Source organism: Halichoerus grypus, chromosome 5 (assembly GCF_964656455.1).
Source record: "Halichoerus grypus chromosome 5, mHalGry1.hap1.1, whole genome shotgun sequence".
In the NCBI taxonomy this organism is placed as follows: Eukaryota; Metazoa; Chordata; class Mammalia; order Carnivora; family Phocidae; genus Halichoerus; species Halichoerus grypus.
Window position 1 is genome coordinate 185,284,870 of NC_135716.1, and position 22,576 is coordinate 185,307,445.

Consider the following 22,576-nt stretch of genomic DNA (forward strand, 5'->3'; position numbering starts at 1 on the left):
GCAAATATTGCCTTTGCTCCCAACACACATGCATGGGGGCAGCGTCACCCCTTTTTACCGAGGAGAAAACAGTCCCAGAGAGGTGGTCCCCTCGCGAAGGCCTCGCAGAGCCACAGGCTAGGACCTCCTGAAGTTCCCAGCCTGGGCTCAGGCCCCCACAGCCTGCTCCCGTGGGAGGTGGGGAGACAGGAGCCCACACACTGAGGCCGTGACAGAGCAGCGGCTTCCTGCAACAGCGACCTCCAGGGGCGGCTCACCAGGGTGGGGGTTGGGAAGGGGAGCCAAGCCCAGGGGACCAGGCTGCCGGCGGGCAGGGTGTTTCCAGGGGCTGGACAGCCAGCCCCCGAGGGCCCGGCCCGCTCTGGGTCTGGGTCCTGGCCCATCTGCACATACGTGTGGCTGACCGTGAACCCATCACTTAACCTTCCCGCCTCCCTTTCTCGTCTGGAAAGCAGGACTGATAAAACCGGGCTCACAGGTCATCGTCATGAGGCTTACATGAGCTAATTCGTACAGAGGGGACCTGTCTGAACAGCCCCCGATCAGCGTTAGTGCCCCTGGCGGCCCAGCCCGTGGAGATGGCCGGCGAGCACCGTGCAGGGCAGGTGAAGATAGGCAAGGGCCTGATCGCAGTGCAGGCTGAGGGAACCAGAAGCTGGGGCCCAGGGGCTGGGGTGAGCTGAGGGCAGGAGGACACTCTCTGCTCAGGGACTAGGTGGAGAGAGGTGAGTCTTGGCAGGGACAGGAGGGGCATTGAGACTTTCTGGGGACATCTGTTTTCTCCAGCGGGGCGGGGGAGCTGGGAGTTTGGGTAAAGGCGGTCGGTTGACAACAGCTGGGAGAAGCAAGGGAGCTGATTAGGTGCAGGCATGGGGGTCCCTGGACAGCCGGGGAGCCTCGGGGCCTTTGCACTGGACCCTTCCACACGGCAGCCACTGGGAGTGGGAGAAACCAGTGGCTGGACTGGACTAGAGAGCGGGGTGCAGGGGTGTCTCTGGGTAGCGCGGTCCAGGACAAGGGAGACGGGAGGGCAGGTCCTATGAGGGAGTATTTGCCAAGGCCTGCAAGGGGTCAGGCTTTCACCCCACCTGGGAGCGAACAGGCTAGGCCACCAGAAGACAGGAGACCCCTGGGTCACAATCAGAAGATGGTCACAGGAGAAAGCGGGCAGGGCCGGGCGTTGCTGGTGTGTCCAGAAGGACATGGAGGAGGGTCTCCAACACTGTCAACGCGGTGGTCCTTGAGCCCGGGTTTCCAGTCTGGCTGGAGGCGGCAGCGGGTCTGACAGGGACTCGTGACTGGGAGGGCAGGTGTCAGAGGAGGTCATGGAGAGGACGTGACCACGGGTTGCCCCTGGACCTGGCCCCTCACCCCGCCTGGTCGCTGGGATGTGCGCTCTGCCCGCCATTCCCAGGGCAGGAGCCGCCTCCAGGGACGCAGCCTTGAGGTAGTGCGGAGGCTCTCAGGTCTTCCCAGGCATGGTGACCGAGCCCAGGAAGGCCTCTGCGCAAACTTTCGTCTCAGGAGGCGCCAGGAAGGACGGGAGAGATGGGCCTCGGGAAGGGGGCGTCGGCGCGGGCGTCCCAGCGACCTCTGTGTGGGGAGGGGTGGCCCGTCCGCGAGACGCCTGTGGGCTGCCTCGTGTGCCTGAGCGAGGGATGCTCGGAGACCCGCGGCCGGTCCAACGCACCGGAGAATGTGCGCAGCGCACGGCGGCCCATGAGGGAAGCCCGGGGCCTTGCGGTGGGCTGGCCTCCCCTGTGGGGGCTTCAGAGGGACACGGAGGCCCAGCTAGAGGCTGAAGCTCCAGCTAGAAAGCTGGACGGAGAGCAGGGGGAGGCTGTGTGGGCGCCCACCACTCTGCTGGCTTCAAGGCTGGCAGACAAGTACGCTGGGGGGCTTCTTAGGCCATCAGGCAAAGCTAGGAGGGTGCAAGCCGCCACCCAGGGAGGCCCCCGGGCTCGCGACGGAGCCTGAGTGGGACGCTGGCAGGTTGGGTCCCTGAGAAAGTGAGGCGCGCGGAGGGGAGAGGGTTGTGATCACAGCGCACGAGTGCCCCGTGCCGTCTGAACCCTGGCACCAAGGAGAATTTTACATAGTAATTACCCCAGACTTCCAATAATACAGAAATATACCCCAAAACTCCTAGGAGAAAACTTGGTGTTCTTTTCCCGTCTCAACGTTGTCAATCTCATCATGTCTGAAATGGAGGCTCCTGGGTTAACTGGGTGCTGCCCACCATCGCCCGCCCCTGGAGGGGCAGGGGCTTCCGACCACACAGACCCCACCACGGAGGCTCCTCACCCACCACGGTGGGTCGAGGGCAAAGACAATCCTAAACGTCTTCTCCACAAGTACTAGTAAAAGCTTTAGCCATGGGAGCCGGGAACCCTAACTCCTTCCATCTGCCGGAGACACAATCGGACTCAGCTGTTCCGGGAACGAGTGCGCTTACGTTGCTGCACCTGGTTCGTGGCCGGTGGTTGGGAGGGAAAGCCCTGGGGCGCCCGTGTCTGTGTGTCTCCGGATGTCTACAGATGAGGATTCCGTATGTGCGATGTCTCCCTACCTCTGAGGGTGCTGCCAACATTAACTTGTAGAGGGGCTCTATTTAATTGGCTTACAGAAGAATAACCTTTAATATCAGTAATGTACATATACACCATCGCAAATTTTCTTTTGTCTGGTAAAAGGACAAAGCTTCCTTGGACTATTGGTCTTTCTTGATGGGATTATGAAAGGTTTTTCTTTACCTTTGAATTCATCCAGGGGCGCCTGGGTGGCTCAGTCGGTTAAGCATCTGCCTTCGGCTCAGGTCATGATCCCAGGGTCCTGGGATCGAGCCCCACATCGGGCTGCCTGCTCAGCGTGGAGCCTGCTTCTCCCCGTCCCTCTGCCTGTTCCTCCCCCTGCTTGTGCTCTCTCTCTCTCTGTCAAATAAATAAATAAAATCTTAAAAAAATAAAAATAAAAGCCTTTGAACTCATCTGCCAGGAAGACAGATTCTGTGTTTTATCACGATAATTTCCTGGGCCTCCTCTTGTCCCTATCAGGTCTTTGATTCCTTAAGAAAATAGAGTCTTCTCTATTAAAAGAACTAAGTTGTTGTTTGTTTTTTTTAAACTATGTAACTTTCTTGATTTGCCTTTGAAGCCTTTCATTGTCATTTTGATTAAATGGAGAGCTAGGTGTTATTTCCCTGGGTACCTTGGTTGGATCCCAAAATCTAAAGGAAGTCTTGTTGACCTTGAACTAACTTTGGGATTTTTCCGAGGTCCCTGGACTGTCTCAAAAGATGTGCTCTCTTGGGATCCCTGGGTGGCTCAGTTGTTAAGCATCTGCCTTCGGCTCAGGTCATGGTCCCAGGGTCCTGGGATTGAGCCCCGCATCGGGCTCCCTGCTCAGCAGGAAGCCTGCTTCTCCCTCTCCCACTCCCCCTGCTTGTGTTCCCTCTCTCGCTGTGTCTCTCTCTGTCAAATAAATAAATAAAATCTTAAAAAAAAAAAAGAAAAGATGTGCTCTCTCTCCTTTTAGCAGAGAGACATTACACTAATGCGGCTCACGGACACGTTGACTCCCATGGGAAGCATGGCCAAGCAAGAAGAGACACTAAACTTGTCTCACGGCACATTTATATAAAATCCGCAAGAATCCGGTGTGTCCCGGTAATGGCAGCAGTTGGGACTTTAAGACGTAGGTCCCAGGCATACCCTGCTTTCCTTGTCGGTGCATCATAGCCAGTTCTCAGCAGATGTCCGGCCGTGGCTGGTTTTCCGTGTTTATCTCATCTGCACACAGTCATCGCTTTACTCTGATGCTTTGCAAGAGTTTCTGCAAACGCACTTCATCCCCACAGAGACTCATGGAGAAGACTCGGACGAGGATGAGCTTCTGAAAACTACCCCCCATGTGCCTTCACGTGAGAGGGGCAACCACAGAGCTCGGGTGCTTCCCCCAGGCTGCCTGAAAGCCTCACCCTAGCTGATCTGTCCCTGTTCTCCTTCCCCAAATTCCTAAAGTGGGTCCATTTCATTTACGACGACACACAACGTTCACGCGTGAAGACCCCCCCCACCCCCCGCAGCAGGGCGTTCTGTGGGCCTGGCCAGAGTATCAGCGAGGGGGTGGGATGGACCATGAACCCATAAACATTCAAGGCCCAGGCACCCCCCTAGAGTTTCGGGGAGTTGTCTGGTCGGGTAAGATGCACATTTCCCCAGAATCTGTGATGGGTAAGATGCCAGCCTATCCATCCCCTAAGAACAGGAAAGAGGTGCAAGGCTTTGTGGGGATTTGGGGGCCTGGGAGGACTTTTATTCCCCACCTGGCACAGTGCTTCTGTCCCTGGTAAAGAAGGGGCACGTGTGCGAGGGCCAAGCACCAAGCAGCCTTGGAGAAAAACACCAGTGAAGCAGGTTACAGTTCTGGGCATCTTGCCAGCTGGGCTGCTGTTGGAGCTGGGGCGTCCGGGACTCCAGCAGGTACGGCTTGGGCGCTGCGGCCGAGACAACCCAGGAGTGTCCCTAGGATTCTGGTGCCGGCGCTGGAAGGGGCAGGAATCCGACATAACCCATAGAGCACCAGCTCCAAGCAGCGCACACCGCGCTCCTCCGGGTGGAGCCTCTCGCTAAGGAACAGCCTAGCATGGCGAGGGCTCGCCTGCCTGTCGGGGGGTGGTGGTGAGAACATCTTCCAGCGAGCCACCTCCGCCGTGGCTCAGATCCCCACGCTGCCCATGTGGCCCGCCTATTCGCAGTCCGTCCACACGGACTGTCGTTACTGCTCAGCCCAACATTGACACCGTCCTGATGGAAATAGGGACAAACCAGAGCGGCCCACGCTCTGGCGAGCGATCCCTCACAGACCCTGGCCGTCAACCCTTTGTGCTGATGGGCTGTTCTAAAGGGATGGACCCTACGGCTGGGACAATGGGAAGCCGAGGGATGATGATCACGAATAAGCCTTTGTGGGGTCAAGATATGTGAAAAGACATTTGGGGTGACCGGCCAGAGCCTCAGGTGGTCCTCACTGTCTTCCACATCCTGGTTCCCAAGGCACTAACACCTGCTGGCAGTCAGGAAGATGAGGCCCCAGCAAGGGGATGAACCCAGCTACAGCAGACTGGGGCGTAGAGAGAGGGGCCGCTGCGCCCCCCAAGGCGGGCGGCATGGCGCCAAGGATGCTGGGTTGCCCTTGAAGTGCAGTGACCTCGTCAGCGCGGGGACAGCCTGTCCTGTGCGTTCACGACCACACTCAAGGCAATGCCAAAGGGGTCTGGGGCCATCCCCCAGAATTCCCAACTCACAAGGGATTGGCACGTGGGTCGCATCGGCCCTCCCCTCTGAGCGAGGGTTCCAAATATGCCCCGGTGTGTGCGGGCACTGCATCTGGCCTGACCCACGGGTCCCGTCCCCACGCGAGCCAGGCTGCCACCATCAGAGAAGCTGAGTACCATGTAGACGGTGACGGGGGCTCACATTTCACAGGCCATGATGGGGAGGCACCCCCTCCCCTGTAATCCGTTAAAAGCAGGGGTGGTGGACAGGAAAAATGGAAGAACAAAGCCGAAGATTAATTTACTGACGAGTAGCCTCACCCTGCTGGGTGCACTGTCCAGGTGCTCATACATTTCAGTGATTACCCGGTTGGGCCCGTTGCCCCCCGGCCCAGACTGGGGACCCCTGCGAGGCACCCAACACCGACCCACGGACCTTAAAGGTTTGGGAGTGGCAGGAAACTGCCATCGCCCCGGCTCTCACCCCGGATCAACGCGCTGTGCTGCTGAGAACACCAAGCCCATCACACCTGGGAGGGGAACCGGCTGCCCGGGTTGCGCCCGGCTGTCCTGCCGGGAGGGGTGAGCACCACTCGCTCTCCCTGGGATCCCATTACTTGGCCACACGCCGGACCCGAGGAAACGCACTGTGGCTGGAACGGTCCAGCTCCTCTCGCCTGACCGGCCGCCATCCCACCAGCTGTGGGGTGGGCACAACCGGGTCCAGTCCCTGAAGCCGTGGCTCCCTCTCCGCGAGGCCAGGCGGGCACGCTCCGTTGCCCACGGGACAATCATTTGGCAGCCATCTCTGCCCCCGCCACGGGCCCGGAGGACACTACAGCACACGGACCGGCCTCGACTAACCTCACCCAGCAAGCGGCGAGTGAGACCAGCAGAGCCCGTCCACACTGGCCACTGCAGTGCCCCGGGGAGCAAACCGTCGTCCCAGGTGGAAGGCCTTGAACCTCACTGCTGCCTCTCGGGGAGGCGCCCGTGCCCGCTTCCAAACAGAGGTTGTGTCCTCATACCCGATGAGTCTGATGATGTGTCCTCTTCATCAAGTCACACTGAGGACACAGGTGAAGGCCCCGAGTGCTCTGACCTCCGGCCTGGGGCACTTGTTAAATGCATGGTTCAGATCACGGCGCTATTGCTGGAAAAAGGTTGTTACTTATTTTGGGGGTTATTGTCCGAATCTGTGTGTTCTCTTCCATGTGCCTCTTCTGTTTCGGTGGCCTCTGCCTCCAATGCAGCCGGAAAGCCACTGAACGAGGCACGTCCATGCTCGTGGCACCCCTTGCTGACCACTGGGGCCCACCGTGGAATAGGGGCGAGTGAGATTGTGAGAGCCGGTCACGGGTCACCAGGGGCGGGGTGTTGTGACGCCGCTGACCCGGAGCTGGCCCCTCACCCCGCCCGGTCGTTGGGACGTGCTCTCTGCGCCCCATTCCCACGAGAGCGGGAGCCGCTCGCAGGGCCACAGCGTGAGGTAGTGCGGTGTTGAGATTGTCAGGACGATACCGGTGACAGGCCCGCGGAGGCCTCTTATAAACTTTAAGATGCTGGCGGGCAGGTGCGGGGATCCCCTCGACTGGCAGCGCCCAAGACCACCTCGGAAAGAAGCTCCTTGCTTATCTCACCTGCAACCCGCCACCCCGGAGTGTCTGCCCCTCTCCTCCATCTCTTACTGCCCTCCGTGTACGGGGGCCCCTTGTGACCCAGCGGCTGGAGGGGTGACACGCAGGGGCCCGGATGGAGCGAGTCCGTGTAGGGACTCTGGGCACTGGGCATCTGGGCGCTGTGACCACGACTGGGGTGCTGGAATCGAGGGGCCACAGAGAGAACACTCTGCCTGGTGCCCAGCCTGAGTCTCGGTCTTGGGACTGGTTGCCGCGGGGTCGGGACAAAAGACTGGGCACGCAGGGGCCCCAGGACCCGTTAGGTGGGTGGGCATGAGGAGAGGACGCCGGCCCGGGTGCCTGGGCCTTGGGTGGATGTAGGGGGGCTGCGGCCCCTAGTTCAGGAAACGACGGAGAGGAAGGAGCAGGTGACAGGTAACCAATAGCTGTGGCTGGTGCACGAGTCCCGGGCCGCCACACCAACGTCCCACACCCCGCGGCTAACACAACAGGACTTGTCCTCGGCTCTGCAGGCCAGAGGCCCAGCACCAAGGGGCCTGCAGGGCCCTGCGCCCTCTGAAGCCTGTAGGGGAAACCTTCCTAGCATCCGGTGGTTGCCAGCAGCCCTTGGCCTCCCTGGACCTGGGGCCGCATCCCCACAACCTTTGCCTCTGTGTCCCACGGCCGCCTCCCCCGTGTATCTCCCCGTGTCTCCTCTTTAAGGGCACCAGTCACATTGGACGAGAACCACCCGGTGCCCTCATCCTAACCTGCTGCACCTGCACAGACCCCATCTCCAGACGAGGCCCCTTTCACGGGGCCCGGGTTAGGACTTGAATGTACCCGTTTGGGGGACACGACCGCTGTAGCAGATGGGCCATCCGCATGTGAGCAACGACAGGGCTCCATCGGAAACTGCTGCTCGCCACGCACGTGCGTACGCTGGTCGCGGGGCAGGGACGGTGGCTCCCGGCTGGGCGCCCCAGGGTTTGTGATACTTCTTCCCGGGGACTTTGGACAGCAGGTGGCAGAATAGTCCGCACGCACGGGGCGTTCAAACCAGAGCGCCTCGCACAGCGGGAGATGAGAACTTAATTCTTCTTCTCTTTCCAGGAGGACTGGGAAGTGAGGATTCTTATCTTAACTTCCAGATGTTATCGTTTAGTGTTTTATGAACTCAGCGGGCCCCACCTTTGATGTCTGCCTCTGAATGGAAGCTGCGTTCAGGGGCACGAGGGGTGGGCTGGTGCAAACAGGAGCCCCACGGGTGGGATCTCAGAGCTCTGGGCACACCGACCCCCCGTGTTGGAGGTCAATGCATAGCCCAGAGAATATTCCCGTTCGCAGGGTCCATAGGCCGAGCACATCTTCCAGAGACAGTGCAATCTGGGTGAGACCTCTCCTTCCTGGGAGGGACCGGGGCTGCCTCCAAGGCTGGCTAGTGCTTGGAGGCTGTCGTGGCCCCCAGGGACCCGTGTAAGAGCTGTCAGGTGGCGTACTGCAGACTGCCCTTAATCTGTGGCTTTGGCAGGTACGGCAGAAGCAGGGACAACGTCGACAGAGAAACACCCTTCCCAGCAGATGGGGGGCTATGGCCTTGGGGACCAAGAGGGCAGGTTTCCAAACGTGACTTTAAGGCAAATCAGATTTGGGGAATTGGAAGGGACAGTTCTCTTGCAGTTTCTAAAAGCTGAGTTGTTCTGATGGCAACGTCTGTCACATCTGCTCTCGACCAGGACGATGGTTTTGCTCTGCCTCCACCAAGACGCCCACTTTCCTGGGCCCAGGTGTCCGGACGGCTGTCTCCACACCCATAGGAGTTGCCGCCACAGCAAGATGGCGGGACCCGTGAGAAGGTCTGGCTTTGACAGGCTGCCTTTGGGTGCGCTGGAGCCAGGAGGACTGGGCTTGGGGGCCAGGAGCTCTTGGAACGCACACCAGCAAGGACTGGAGTGTCAGTTCTGGTTCTGGTCAGCACAGCAGGTGCAGGGCAAGGGGGACACAACCCCCCTTGTTCCTGAGAAACGCAAGGGCTGCCCCGCAGAGAGCACGTCCAGCAACAAGGTTCCGCATCTCCCAGTCTCAGCTTCCAGAGGAGCCTCCGCTCTCTCAGTGCCCGAGAGCTGCTGAGATGCCTGGCGGGAGGGGCCCTCCGGCATGCCCCGTGGATGGCCAGCTCCCCTCTAGGCCCGAGGCCCCACGGGCAGGCCCTGGGCTGTCTCGCCACAGCTTGAGCTGGCTTCCTGTGGCTGCTGGAAAAAGTCCACAGACGGGGTAGCTAAAACAACGGACTTTTCTTCTCTGGTTCTGGAAGCCAGAAATCTGAAATCCAGGTGTGGGTGGGGCTGCTTCCCTCTGGGGGCGTCGAGGGACGTCTGTCCAGGCTTCTCTCCTTCCTCGCTCCTAGGGGTTGCTGCGACCTTCGCTTGTAGTCCCAAATCTCCCTCTATTCTCCATAAGGACACCTGTCATTGGGTCCAGGGGGATTTCATCTGACATCTTTAACTTAATTACTTCCACAAAGACCCTTTTTCCAGATCCAGTCACGTCTGCAGGTACTGGGGGTTAGAACATGGGTATATCCTTTTGGAGACACAATTCGGCCCCCAATACCATTGCACCCCAACCCCTGGTCCTTTGTGTGAATAGGTAGTTTTTTGCTCTTGCTGTGGCAGGTGATCTCAACCATCCTGGAGCCATTTCGGGACCACACCTGTCTGTTCACCGAACAGCAGTAGGAATCAAGGCCGAATGGGAACCAACTTCGGAGGCACCACTCTGCTGTTTCTGGTTCACACATGAGGACTGAGGAACATAAAGACCATGTCCAGGGCCACACACAGGACACAAGACCCGTCCAGGGGTCTGTAGCTCGTCAGCAGAGGGGCCCTGACCCAAGCGCCTGCTCCAGAGTCCCATCCTGCCCACCCTGCTGGTTTTAGCTTCTTTGGTTTTAGTTTCTCTTCTGGGGCAAATGAGGAGGTTTAGGAATGAAACTCAGAACCAGCTGCCCGAAGCCTGCCCATTGAATGGGCAAGATAGTTGGCGTAGGCTGTCAGTTGCCATCTAGGATCACCCCCATCTCCGGCTCCAGCAGCGATGGGGCTGATTCACCGTGTCCCCTCCCAGTGTTGAGCGGCCCTCTGCCTCCAGGCTGGACAGAGGGGACAGGTGGGAGTGTGGGGGACTCAGAAGACAGTGAACTCACCCTGCTTTGTACTGAATTGCGTCCTTCCCAAATCCACACGTTGAAGCCCTAATTCCCAACGTGCCTGTATTTGGATCAGGGCCTTTCGGAGATAATCAAGGTCAATGAAGTCATAAGGGTGAGGCCCTCATCCTCTAGGGCTGGTGCCTTCTAAGAAGAGGAAGAGACAATGGAGCGTTCTCCCCCTGCCACGCCCCTCTCCGCCAGGTGAAGACAGAGAGAAGGCACCCTTCTGCAAGCCAGGAAGAGGGTCCTCACCTGGACCCTGCGGCAGGCACCTTGCTCTTGGACTTCCAGGGAACTGGGGAAGTGTCTCTGTTTGCCCTGCTGGGTCTGTGGTGTTCTGTTCAGAACAGATTTGCTGCCCCTCCATCCACTCTATGTGCTTAGTGGTTTTCTCAGATTTCCAGGCAGCACCGTAGGGGGTTTACCTAAGGTTCCCACAGCCAGACCCCTGTGTTCAGTTCTCAGATCTGCACTTTACAGGCTGGGTGACTTGGGGGTGCTGCTCCCCACTCTGACCTCAGTTTCCCCATCTGCACGGCAGGGAGGCAGCAGGGCTGGCCTGGCAGCCCCGGTCCCCAGATGACTATAAACCTCCAGGTGGTGAGGAGGGCTCAGAGAGTTGTCAGGGGTGGGGGGTGGGGCGTGGGGGAGGGCTAGACAGCCGCTGGTCCCTCCTCCCAAGTCCCCCTCCCGCCCAGCCAGGGTTCCTGTGCTTTTGTATGAGGGCGAGGTGAGGGCCAGTCACTCGGACCACATGAAGTGGGGACCAAGAAAGCCCCAAGAAAGAGGGCTTGCCAGCTTCGGAAGTGAGCCTCAGCGCCGGTGGGCCTCTGCAGCTGGGCCTGGGAGGGGCTCTCCCCCCACACCATGTGTGACTAATGGGGTGCCTACCTCCTGGTTCTACCCAGGCTGCACCTTCCCCTGCTCTTCAAAAACCTCCTGTTTCCACCCCAGGGGCCCCCTGACCCCCTGGGCCCTGAAGCCCCTGGCCCTCAACCCTGGAGTTAGTGAATTCCAAACCAAAACCAGGTTGGTTGGTTGGTTGGTTTTTTAAGTAATAGATGTCCAACATGGGGCTTGAACTCAAGACCCAGAGATCAAAAGTTGCATGCTCTACTGACTGAGCCCGCCAGGTGCCCCAAACCAGGTTTAAACGGAGGGAAATAAATCCTCCAGAGGGAGACTCCTGCCCTCGATGGCCTCTGGCAAGCAGGCACCCCCTGACTTCAGGCCACTGGCCAAGAACACCCTGCACAGAAGAAGTGTAAAAATGTCCAGGGCGTGATCGGTGACCAACCACGGGGGTGCCCAAAGGGGAGTGTCCAGAGGCACACGGAGGGCTGCAGAGGCTACCCCCCACCCCCTCCACCCTCTGCCCAGCAAGGGAGGGGATAGGGCACCGGGGTGACAATGGATGGAGTGTCCGCGGAGACTTAAGAGGGACGGAGGGCCGAGGGCTGCCCCTAAAGACGGGCGCATGGGTCCGAGGTCCGTCGGAGTTGGTCACTCGGTCACAGGGGATCTGGGACTTGCAGCCTGAGAGGGGCGGGAGCGCGAAGGCTGGGGGCGAAGACCCGCGGAAGGCAGGGGGCGGGGCTGGAAGCGGCGGCCTGGGCGGGGCCAAGGCGGTGGGCGGGGCCCGGGCGGGGGTCCGGGCCGGGGGCGTGGCAAAGGCGGGCCGGCCTCTGGCGACGGGGCTGAGCGCGCAGTGTCGCGCGACGCGGACGCCGGCCAGGCGGGAACCGGACCTTCCGCACCTGCGGCGCCCCGGGGCTCGGCGGGCCCGGCGCGGGCACCTGCGGCTGCGCCCTGCGCGTCCCGGGGCCATGGCGCACGTGGAGGCGGCGGCTGCGAGGGCCCCCGGGGGCCTCCTGTGAGCGGCGGACCGGAGCGGGGACCCGGCGCGGGGCCGCGGACACGATGCCCGTCCTTCCGGAGGCGAGGGCGGCGGGGCGCGCGGTGGCCCTGGCCCTGGTGCTGCTGCTTCCCGCGGGGCCAGCGAGCGCCCTGCTCCGCCTGCAGCCCGGCCTGTGAGTAGCGGGGTCGGGGGGGGAGGCTCCGCTGGACGGCGGGAGACCCGGGCCCCTGGGCCGCTTTGTCCCTGGGGCCCTGACGAGGTTGGGCTCTTTGCCGTAACTGGGGAGCGTCGGGGCTTGGGTCTGGGGGCGCTTCGGTAGGAGGGCCACCTCCTCCTTCCCTCACCCCGACCGTCTCCTCCACTCTGTAACGTGCGTCCGCGCTCTGGCAGGCGCTGCACTCCAGTCGGGGTCCTTGCGGGCAGAGAAAGCAGGAAGGAAGCAGCCCCTTCTCACTTCCTTCCAAAGCCTGCCTCCTGGGGCCTGGGGGGCCTGTGCAGGGGCGGGGTGCGCCCAGACAGGGGGCCCCTGGACGTGGTGTATGTGTTAAACACGTGCGTGCTGGGGCAGGAGACAGGAGAAGAAACCCAGTACCAGAATGGGCAGGAAGAGAGGGTCAGGGAGCCAGCTGAGATGAATTTCAGTTTTGAAAGATGATTCCCCAATGGGCCGTTTAGCGGACAGCAGATCAATCCTTGCGCTGGCCTCCTAGGAAAGCTGGTGCCAAAGTGAGCCAGGGAAGGGGAGGAGGAGGGGAGGCTCCTGCTGGCAGCCCCCACCCCAGGGCTCCTGCAGGGTGCTGGGCCTGGGGCCTGCCCAATGCGGACAGGCTGCCGAAGGCTTCGGCGGGCCAGGCAAGTGGCGCGGCCCGGGTTAGGGACCCCTGCCTAGCACCTGGCCATGCAGGAAGGTCACTTCCAGGCAGAGCTTGGGGGGGGGCAGTGCAGGCCCCAGGACCCCCACCCTGGGTCTTGCTTTGCCCCAAGGGGGAAGGTTTCCTTGTGGCCTTTTCAAAGGAAAAGGGGGCCTTTGCATCCAGAAATGTGAGTGGCCTGAGTCCCGACTTCTCTGTGTGACTTCTGCTGGACATTTTTCTTTCCTGTGATCCCAGTGAGTTAGTTTGTCCAAGGGAAGCTGCAGCCTCAGAAGGATTCTCACAGTGGCCGTCTGGCCACTCAGCCTGCCTGCCCTTTGCAGGGTTAGCCGGGGACTTCCAAAGGCCCAGACTCCTGGGAATTCCAGGGTCCTGGTCAGGTGGACAGCTGCTGAGCCCACGAGGACAGAGGGCTCCTCCTTAAGAGGGGGCTTCTGCCCCAGTGTGCTTGTGGAGACTGCTTGTCACCCCTCCTGGGCCCCTTTCCCTGAGCCCCCGAGGAGTGGAGCTAAAGGCCTGTGTCCTGAGGTTGACCTGCTCACCTGGGGCTCCAGGAGGCCTCTGGCCCAGCTGGGGTGAGCATTTCAAACCAGCGGCTAGTGGATTGCCTGAGACCTCCTTCTCTTCCTGCTTCATGCTCTCCCCAAAGCCTCCTCTCCCGTGTCCCCTCTCTCTTTCTCCTCTTCCCCCTCAGGGAGCGTGGAAGGGGTGGCTGCCCCTCTGGGGGCCTGTGTCCCTGTTTCTTGGTGGGGCGTCTGTTCTCAGATCGCCCCAGGCATGTTGAGCTCTGCAACACCTCGGGGTACGTCTTCCTCTGCTCTGCCGTCTCTGGTTGTCTCTGGAGCAGCTGGTGCAGGCCCCAGCATGCAGGGGGGCCACAGTGGACACTGCTGGCCAGCTGAGTGCGTGAGGGAGAGCACCCTTCTGCGAGACCCCAGAGAGGGGGAAGCTGCTGGGCTCCTGGACGTGCCAGAATTTGCTCCTTGCACCCCAGAGGAGCAGGGGAGGGGGCCTGGAGAACAGCAAGGGTTCCAGAAAGTGCTTTGTCCACACTGGTCCTGTGCCCCCGGCCACCCTTGCCTTGGGGGAGATGTGAGGAGCCTGCAGGGCCTGGCACAGGCATCCCCACCCTCTGTGGCTAGCTTTCCTGAACCCCTTGGTGGGCCTCTGGGGGAGGCAAAGAGAAGAGGGTTGCCGTGGTTGGGGGGGTCCCACTGACTCACAGCCCTGGTGCTCAGGGGGCCTTTGTGGACCCGTGGGCGCCTGTGGCTGGTTCTTTGGCTCCCACTGGCCGACCATGTCCAGATTCAAAACCCTGCAACCTGTCTTTATGTATTTATTTGTGTCTCTGAAGTGAATTTCTGATGGAAGAATGGTTGGCTTTCCTTCCTGGGGCCTGGAATGCGGGCTCACTCCACACAGGGCTGGCCCAAGGCTGCTGGCTGGGCTGGGGAAGCAGGGTCGGGACAGGGAGATGGTGTCCCCACACGCTGGAGCTCCACCTGGCCGCAGTCCGAGGCTGCGGGGTCCCAAGCTCCATGCTGCACCCAGGCCAGGGGAACGTGTGTTCAGAGGCCCGCTGTGGGGTTCAAACGGGGAGCCTGTAAGAACAGACGTGATGGAGACACCTCTCCGTCACCTAGCCCTCCTTCTGGACCAGGGGATGTGTGTGGCCTGGCTTCCCCAGCCCCCTCCCTGCCCTGGTGTCCCCATCCTCACCTCCTCACCCTGGGGCCATCGTCCGGGGGCCATCAGGGCCTGGAACCGCCTACCCTGGAGGGACACTTCTCACACCCACGTTTACCTCAGCCCTGGGCAAAGGCCACCAGCCTCCAGGAGCCCCTCACTGCCAGGGAGCAGATGTCCGACAGAGCTGTGTTCACTTTGTAGTCTGGGAATTGCCTTCCCTCCCCAGATGGGAAGCAGGAGCCAACGGCCACTGGGGCGACACTTCGGTCTCTCTGTCCGTTCCCTCCCCCATCCCACCTCCTCCACCCCACAAATGGAAAAGCTGGCCGAGGTTATGCTTGTGAAGGACTGGGAGCTCCCCAGAGGAGAGCGTTCCGGCGCTCACCCCTGGCCCTGTGGGGCCAACGGAGAACCAGCAAGACTGAGGCTGTTCTCAGGGCTGTGGAGAGAGGGGGGAGCCAAGCGGCCCTGCAGGCCTTGGGGAGGAGTGCGCAGGTGCCCCGGAGTGAGGGCAGGGCACGGGCGAGTGACCCGCCGGAATGAGCCCGCAGGGCTGCTGTGGGACCCTCAGGACCCTCACGGTGGCTGTGGTTTGAGGAGGGCCAGGAAAGCAGAGGGGTCTTCCGAGGAGAACCCAGCCCACCCCATCCTCTTCCGCAGAGGACCCTGGCTGGTCTCACAGACTTGCGAAGCTTTGCCTTCTCTCCCGGACTTTGTGAAACTTGCCTGTGTGGGGACCACCCTGGTCCCTGAATCCGGGCGTGCCTGGGGTGAGCTGCGCCCCTCCCCTTGCCTCCCCTTCTGGAGCAGGCTTCTGGAGCAGGGCTGGGCCCCTTCTGCCCCTTCTCAGCCACCTCCTCCTTCCTGAGTGTGGCGTGCTCCTGTCCATGTGTTCACCTGTGGGGGCTCCTGGGGGCCGAGGAGTCACTGAAATCGCAGGGCCCCGGCTGAGCCCCCCACTCCGCCTTCCCTGGAGGCTCGCCTCCTCCCACGCCTGCCTCCTCTGCTTGTTCTGGCCGGAGCGAATCCCACCCGGCCGTGTGCCCAGCACCCGCGGCTCAGGGCCATCTCTGAGGCCGGCCTGGCTGCGGAAGAGGGGGCCTGGGATGGGAGTCACACGAACGCAGGGTTGACGTCACTGTTCCCACAGACCCCCCGGTGCCCTGTGCAAGGCAGCAGCGGTATCTATACTTTGGGGTTTGGGCAGGATTAGAGTAACCCTGTGGGCAGCTTGGGGCCCCTGCATGGAGGATGCTCAGATATGACCCTCTTCCTCTGAGGCCCATACCCTTGAGCCTGGGCCTGCTGCAGGCCTGGGAGGGGCCCCGGCCTGGGGGCCCTGCCGTGGGGCCTGGCCATGGTCTGGACCCCACCCCGGATGGCTCCACGCCCCAGGGTGGGTGTGCAGGTGGCCTCGGGCCTGCTGGCTACTGGTGGCCGGGGCGCTGACACCTGTCCTCTGTCCCAGGCCCCACGTGTGTGCCGAACAGGAGCTGACCTTGGTGGGCCGCCGCCAGCCCTGTGTGCAGGCTTTCAGCCGAACCGTGCCCGTGTGGAAGCCGGGCTGTGGGCGGCAGGCGTGGTGCGTCGGCCACGAGCGGAGGTATGTGCCGGGGTCCCCGGGTCCCGTGTGGGAGCGGGGTGGCCGGGGTGGGGGGCTGTCCTGACCTCGGGGCCTTCTCCGTGCAGTGGTGGCCCTACAGGGAGGAGGGGACTCTGGGAGGGGTGCTCTGAGGGGGACAGGGATCCCGTGGGGCAGGCGGGGACCCCTGGGGGGGTTTGGCCCCCTGAGAGGGGAAAAGCGGGTGCCCAGCCTGCTAAGTTCTGCGGGACTGCGGCAGCCGAACCCCTGGGCCTCATTCCCAGAAGAGCCAGTGCGAAACCTTTTATTGCTCAAGATTTTATTTCAAAATCAAATTAAGGAGTGCCTTTGCATACCTCTCCACTTTTTATAGACTCAGGCTCTGGAATCTGTATGATTGCAAAGCTGGGCAGTGGGGGGGCCTCAGCTCGGGCAACTCCCCTGGCTGGAAGCAGCAAGGCCTCCAGGTTAGGTGCGGGGAAGGCCGGAATGGGCCTCAGATGGGGCGTGGTGTCCAGCTTCGCAGCGAGGCCTTTGGGGGTGGCCTGTGTGGTGTCCTCCGTGTGGGGCGTGAACTCCCTCCCTGGGATCTTGGTGGTGTCTGGGTCCGGTGTCCATTGCCCCCCAGTGAGCCTCTGGTGCTCAGGACGGCCCTGCAAGCACGAAGGGTCCTGCATGAGCGTCAGGGGCCTGATGCTGAGAAACCCAGGGCAGAAGGAAGACAGCTCCCCTCGTGCTTCCCCCAGAGAGGCACTCTGAGCAGTGTCCACAGCTTGGGCCGCGTCCCCGCAGCCGCTCACGGTGAAGCCGCCAGGAGCCCTGTGGCCCCCGGGCTGGAGAGTTGGGTGGGTGGCTGTGCTGAGAAGCACCCAGTCTCCCCGTCGCTGGTCCCAGTCTCCCCGTCGCTGGCCCCCAGCTCCCCGTCACCGGCCCCCAGGCTGGCCTGGGTGGGGTGGGAGCAGCGTTTCCAAAACATCTGGGTGCCTTCAGTGTCCTGGTGGGGCGTCTGGGGCCCTCGGAGCAAAGTCCCCCTGTCTGGGAGGACCTTGCTGCCCCGTTATGTGGGGTGGGGGCCTCAGGGTCTCTGCCATGCTTCCTGCCCCGGTGCGGAGGGGAGGGAGTGTGCATTCTGTGTCAGGGTCTTCTGGGAAGGCTCAGGAGGGGCCGCGTGCAAAACGGGTTCTGGGCATCCTCGCCTTGCCCAGCTCCAGGTGTCTGGGACCCTCCCTTCGGGTTCAGCAGGAACAGTTTGGGTCCCTGGCCTGTTTGGGGGCGGTGGCTGCCCGGTCTCCTGGCCTGCAATGTAGTTGGGGTTCACCCCACCCTACACGGGCTGTTTCCCCCCCAGCCCTCCACTCCGTGTGAATGAGAGCTGTCTCACCACCTCTGTCCCGTGGGGTTTCCTGAGACCTGCCCCAAGCACTTTCTGGGCTCGGCCCCACTTCCCTTCTGTGGGGCTCCTGGCTGCTAATGGGTCGTGTCCCTTCCCGTGATGCCGCCCCGGAGCCCAGCGTGCGGGCTGTGGGCAGTTGCCTGAATGCCTCGTCCAGATGTTCCTCCAGTGGCTGTCGAAGCTGTGTGGCCTCTGGCTGGCACGCTCCCCTTCCTCCTTCAGGAATGCACAGAGGCTCCGGCTTCCCTGGGAGGAGGGCCCTGCCCCCCGCCCCCCTTCTCCCCATCTGCCAGCCCAGGGGCCAGCTCTCCTAGCGCATCAGGAGCATCTCCCTGACAAACCACCAGCCAGCACAGGCCGTGCCAGGCCTGAGGAGCCCCCCAGGCTGCGTCAAAGGCCCCCTGCCCTTTGGGGGGGAGTGGTCTATGCAAAGGGAGGAGGAGGGAATGCTTGGAGGAGCCAGGAGGCCACACGGAACCCCTCCCTCCGGGCCTGTCCCCCAGATCTCCTCCCCTGTGGCCCAGGCTCCACGGGGCCTGCAGAAGGTGGACATGTGTGCACCAGCCTGGTACCCCCGTCCCCCTGTCGCCCCTGGCCCTGCTGTGAGCCAGCTTCCGGGCCATGGCCAGAGCCCACGTGAGGTGTCCCCTTGTGAGCTGTTGCACCCACCCTCCTCCGTGAGCTGTGTCCCCCGTGAGCTGTCCCATGTGGGCTGCAGGGGAGTGAGGGGTCAGCTCTTGGGGGGCTGAGGGGGCAGTAGGCCCACAGCTGCCTCGGAGGGTCTCTAACTTCTGAGGGTGGGGGGAGGTGGCAGATGGGCCGATTGTCTCCGTTCTCCGGGTGACCGCGAGGAGCAGCACGTAGCCCCGGGAGAGGGATAAATATTTACGATGGAAGGACCCAAACACTGTTTGCTTTGTCAAATACTGTCCACCGCTGTGGTCGGTTTCTCTCCAGGCAAGTGGATTCATGTCCTGCCAAAGTGGTGTTTGCAGAGCTCCCCCGAGCTGCTGTGTGCAGTGTGCGCGCATGAACTCCCGCTTCCGGGAAGGGGCCTTGTTTGTTTGTGGGGTCCCTGGGTTTCCCACGGCTCCCCGGGGCCAAGCCCCAGCGAACAGAAGGGTGTCACGTCACTTGGAAATGGCAGTCCAGGCCCTCGGGCCACTCCTGGGGCTCAAGGGTCCTTGACCCCACGGCTGTTGGCCGGGCTCCTGGCCACCATTCCTACAGACAGTGGTGGGGCGGGGTTGCTGTGTCTGAAGGCTGTGGGTGGCCTCGGGGCGTCCCCTTCCTCTTGTTCTCTTGCTCTCTGTGCTCAGCCTTTGCTGAGCAGGAACCGGCCTGGGTCCAGGGGTGCAGGTGGGAGGGCCTCCCCTCCCCTGAGAGGCCCCCCTCCCCCCCCCGCCCCGCTCCCGTCTGATCTCAGCCCTGTGTGCTGGTCACACTCCGGTCCTGCTGCTGCTGTCCACGCACTTCTCCCGGTCACCCTGTCTCCTCAGCTCAGCCCTGCGCTCCTCGGGGGGGAAGGGGCCCTCACGGATGCCCCAGGGCCATCCTGCTGTCCCCTGGTGGACTGAGAGCCTGGGGTCTGAATTGGCACCGTCCGCCCAGCACTGGGCCCCAGGAAGCCACGCTTGTTCCCAAGCTGGACACTTGGAGTCTGACCCCCAAGCCCTCAAATCTGGCCTGGTGATGAGAGCCAGAGGTGGGGTGCTATGCCCGTCCTGACGCCAGCCCGGAACTGGGCCCGCAGCAGGGGTGGAGAGGGAGCGGGGTGGCACCCCCCGTGCCGAGCTGGCCGGGGCCAGTGTGGCTGGCTGCGGGCCGGTCACGTGTCCCCGGCTCCTGCTGTCCCTCTTCGTGCGGGTGCGGCTCTGCTTTAGGATGTAGACCTTCTACCCGCCTCCGAGCCTCACCTGCTCAGCTTGAAATGGGACCAGTCAGAGAATCAGCGTGGGGGGGGTGGGTGAGAGCCTAAAGCCGTGGGGAATGCCACCAGCGCTGCGCCCGCGCAGTAAATGTTGCCCTCTCCCTTCTTTTCTAGAACCATCTACTACACAAGCTACAGGCAGGTGTATGCCGTGGAGGCCCAGACCGTGTTGAGGTGCTGCCCAGGGTGGAGCCAGCAGCCTGGAGACCAGGGCTGCCTCTCCCGTGAGTGTCCCTCCCCCGACCCTGAATCAGTGCGTCGGAAGAGGCCGTGTCTAAAGGGGTGCCCCCGGCACGGCGGGGTGCAGGCCCCGTTTCTGCACTTGGTGGCACTCATCACAGCGTGGGAGCCTTCCAGGGCCGTGCGTGCCCCCACTCTGCCCCCCTGAAGGCTGTTAAAACGGAATAATAAAAGAGGAACAGTGAACCCACAGGCTGATGGGGGCAGGGGCCGAGGAGACAGGGCTGGGGCGGGTGGGGGCTCCGAGCAGAGGGTGGGGGGCTGCCTGCCAGTGCCCGGGTGCCTGGCATCGGGAGGGGTGTGAGGGTGGTCCTGGGCCACGTGCTGCTGTCTGTGGGCTCAGCTGTCTCTTGGGGGTCATGTCATGGAGCATGCCCCTCCCCCGCCTGCCCCGCCATAGCCACGCCCTTGCTCTTGGGTGTTTCTTCTCTGTTCCCAAGTGGGCCCAGGGCTGGGCATTGGGCCCCTGGCCTCTGTGGACAGTTGTTTGTGAGACAGTAGCTCCTGTCCTGCCTCCTGTCCTGGCGCCCTGGGCCTCAGTCTCTCCTCTGCTTCATGGGGGTTTGTCGCTGCCTCCCTCGGGGGGGGGTCCTGATAGCCGCAGGAGGCAGGGGGACCCCTGTGTCAGCACACGTGAGCCTCACTGTGAAGCCTCTGCTTCATAAACTAAATGGGGCTCACAGCTGTGGAGTCTGGCTGCAGGGAGTATTTGGGAAGCTCTTTCTGGCCTGTGGGTGTGGGCACAGGTGGTCAGCAGGTGGGTGTGGGCCCAGGTGGGTGTGGGCACAGGTGGGCCAGCAGGTGGGTGTGAGCCCAGGTGGGTGTGGGCCCAGGTGGGCCAGCAGGTGGGTGTGGGCCCAGGTGGGTGTGGGCCCAGGTGGGCCAGCAGGTGGGTGTGGGCCCAGGTGGGTGTGGGCACAGGTGGGTGGGCAGTTGGGGCTGATGGGGTAGGAGGTGGCAGTATCCCTTCCCTGGAGAGGTGGTCCCAGAGGTCTGGCCTCCCCTGAAACAATGACACGGCACCCCCTGACGTGAGGTGAGGGATGGGGCCATGCAGTGGGGGTGGCTGGGGGTCCCAGCTCCCCCATGCTGGAACAGGATGTGTTCCGGCCTGTCTCTCTGCCCCTGGGTCCCTCTGCACACAGGAAACATGGGAGCAGCTGAACAGGGGCAGAGATGTTTTTGCATGAGCTCCAGTGGGAAAAGGGGAAGAGAAGGATGCTGGTGCTGTTTTTCTGGAAGAGGAAATGAATAATTCTCCCCAGGAAGGGATCAGGAGGGAAGAGGAGAAGGAAGCAGCTCTGGCTTCCCTTGTGGGCAGGAGAGGCTCAGGGGACAGAGTGCCTGACCAGATGCTGGCCAGCTGGCCCTCCGGCGGGAGGTGCCCCAGACCCCCAGTTCCTGGCAGCAGCCCTTCTCCCCACGCTCTCTGATCCCGGTGATGTGTGTGTTCCCTGCTTCTGGCTTCTAGGAAAACAAAGGAGTCTGTTGACTGGGGGTGCAGGGTAGAGGTCAAAGCCGACGGCCCTGGTTTCCACTGTGAGATGGGGCTCCTCTGGCCTGCCGGAGGCGGCCCTAGTAATCTGGTGAATGGTGGGGGCGGGCAGAGGAGGCAGGGGCCTACGGCACGGGGTGGGGTTGGGTGGGTGGGGAGCACAGCGTTTTTATACCTGAGAAGGGATGTGGATGCCCAACCGCATGGCCAGCCTGGGGTGGGGGGCCCTCTGGGCTTGGCTTCCTGGGCTGGGGGGAGTGGGCACATACACTCTCATGGGCAAGGGCGGGGAGCTGGGGTGCAGGTCACGGTTGGCACTGCAGCGTTCCCAGCATCCGTACTCCTGAACTGGGGTCGGATGACCCTTGGTTTCTCCTGTGTCTCGGAGTGACCTTCCCAGGGTCAGGGCTGGGGAGGAGCGGCAGGGCCCAAGGGTCAGCCAGATCCTGGGAGACCAGGTTGGAGACAGGCCCCAAATGCTGACTTTTCAGGGATGGGGGGCCGATTTCAGCATAGGTCCTCAGGCCCCGACAGTCTCTCCTTCGCAGTCTGGCTCAGCGTGCTCTCCTGGGCTGTCCTGCAGCTCTGTCTGCCGGTGCTGGTGGCCAGGAAGGACAAGCTGGCTCTGCCGTGGCCTGGCCAGCTAGCAGGAGGGGGCGGGTGTGCGGCAGTGGGGAGATCGCTGGCAGGTGGGACCTAAAGCCGCCCAGGGCAGCCGTGGCCTTGCAGAGGTGGAGAAGCCGGGCTGGGGACCGGGCTGTAGTGGTGAGGAAATGAGGGCGTCTCTGCCACAGGGCCTGGCCTTGGGGGTCCAGGTTGTGCTGTTGGCCTGGAGACACAGACAGGGTCTCCACGTGTGTCCTAAACTTGAGGCTTGGGCTTTCTTGATTGTTTGATTTTTAAAAAAACATTTTAGTGCAGGATTTACTTATTTCTATATTTGGATTTTGAATGCTCTAGGAAGAGCCCTGTGATCCAGCCTCTCGGGCACCCTCTTGTTGCCCCAGTGTCTGGGTCCCCAGCAGGTGAAGGGAGGGAGGGACAGGGAGGCTCACGTGGGGCAGAGCCTGAGCCTGGGACCCTGCCCCCCAGGGGTGGCCGTTGCTCAGCTCTGGGGAGTCAGGGGGCCTGGCAGGAGGCTGGTGGCGAGCAGACGATGCGACAGGGGTGCAATGAGGGGTACAGAGCCAGCTGGGGCTTCGATGTGTGGATGGGCAGGGCAGGCCCGCAGGGACATGGGGGTTGGAGGAAGTGCAGCGGAGGCGGCAGGGCGGCGGCGTGCAGAGGAAGGCAGAAGAAGTGGCCGGAGAAGGTGGGCTGAGCACAGAGAACGGGCTTCCTGCCGTGAGCTGAGCCCTTGGGGTCACTGGGTCACTCTGTTTCCCTGTCCCAGGTGGAGCAGGTGCCCA

The 22,576-nt window shown here is 62.3% G+C and overlaps 1 protein-coding gene across 4 annotated transcripts in view; it reads left to right on the plus strand.

Annotated features, from left to right (window-relative positions):
* Positions 1–11,930: 11,930 nt before the first annotated feature.
* Positions 11,931–22,576, plus strand: part of MEGF6 (multiple EGF like domains 6) — an 87,239-nt gene continuing 76,593 nt past the window's right edge. Inside the window, exons 1-3 of one of the 4 annotated variants that reach the window (XR_013448422.1) lie at positions 11,931–12,138; positions 15,996–16,130; positions 19,547–19,656. Coding sequence is in view for 2 of the 4 variants with exons in the window: in XM_078073880.1 (XP_077930006.1) it covers positions 12,029–12,138; positions 15,996–16,130; positions 19,547–19,656 (355 nt within the window). In the remaining 2 variants the exon portion in view is untranslated. The remainder of the gene's footprint in view (positions 12,139–15,995; positions 16,131–19,546; positions 19,657–22,576) is intronic. The other 3 variants (XR_013448421.1, XM_078073880.1, XM_078073879.1) reach the window with 3 other exon arrangements.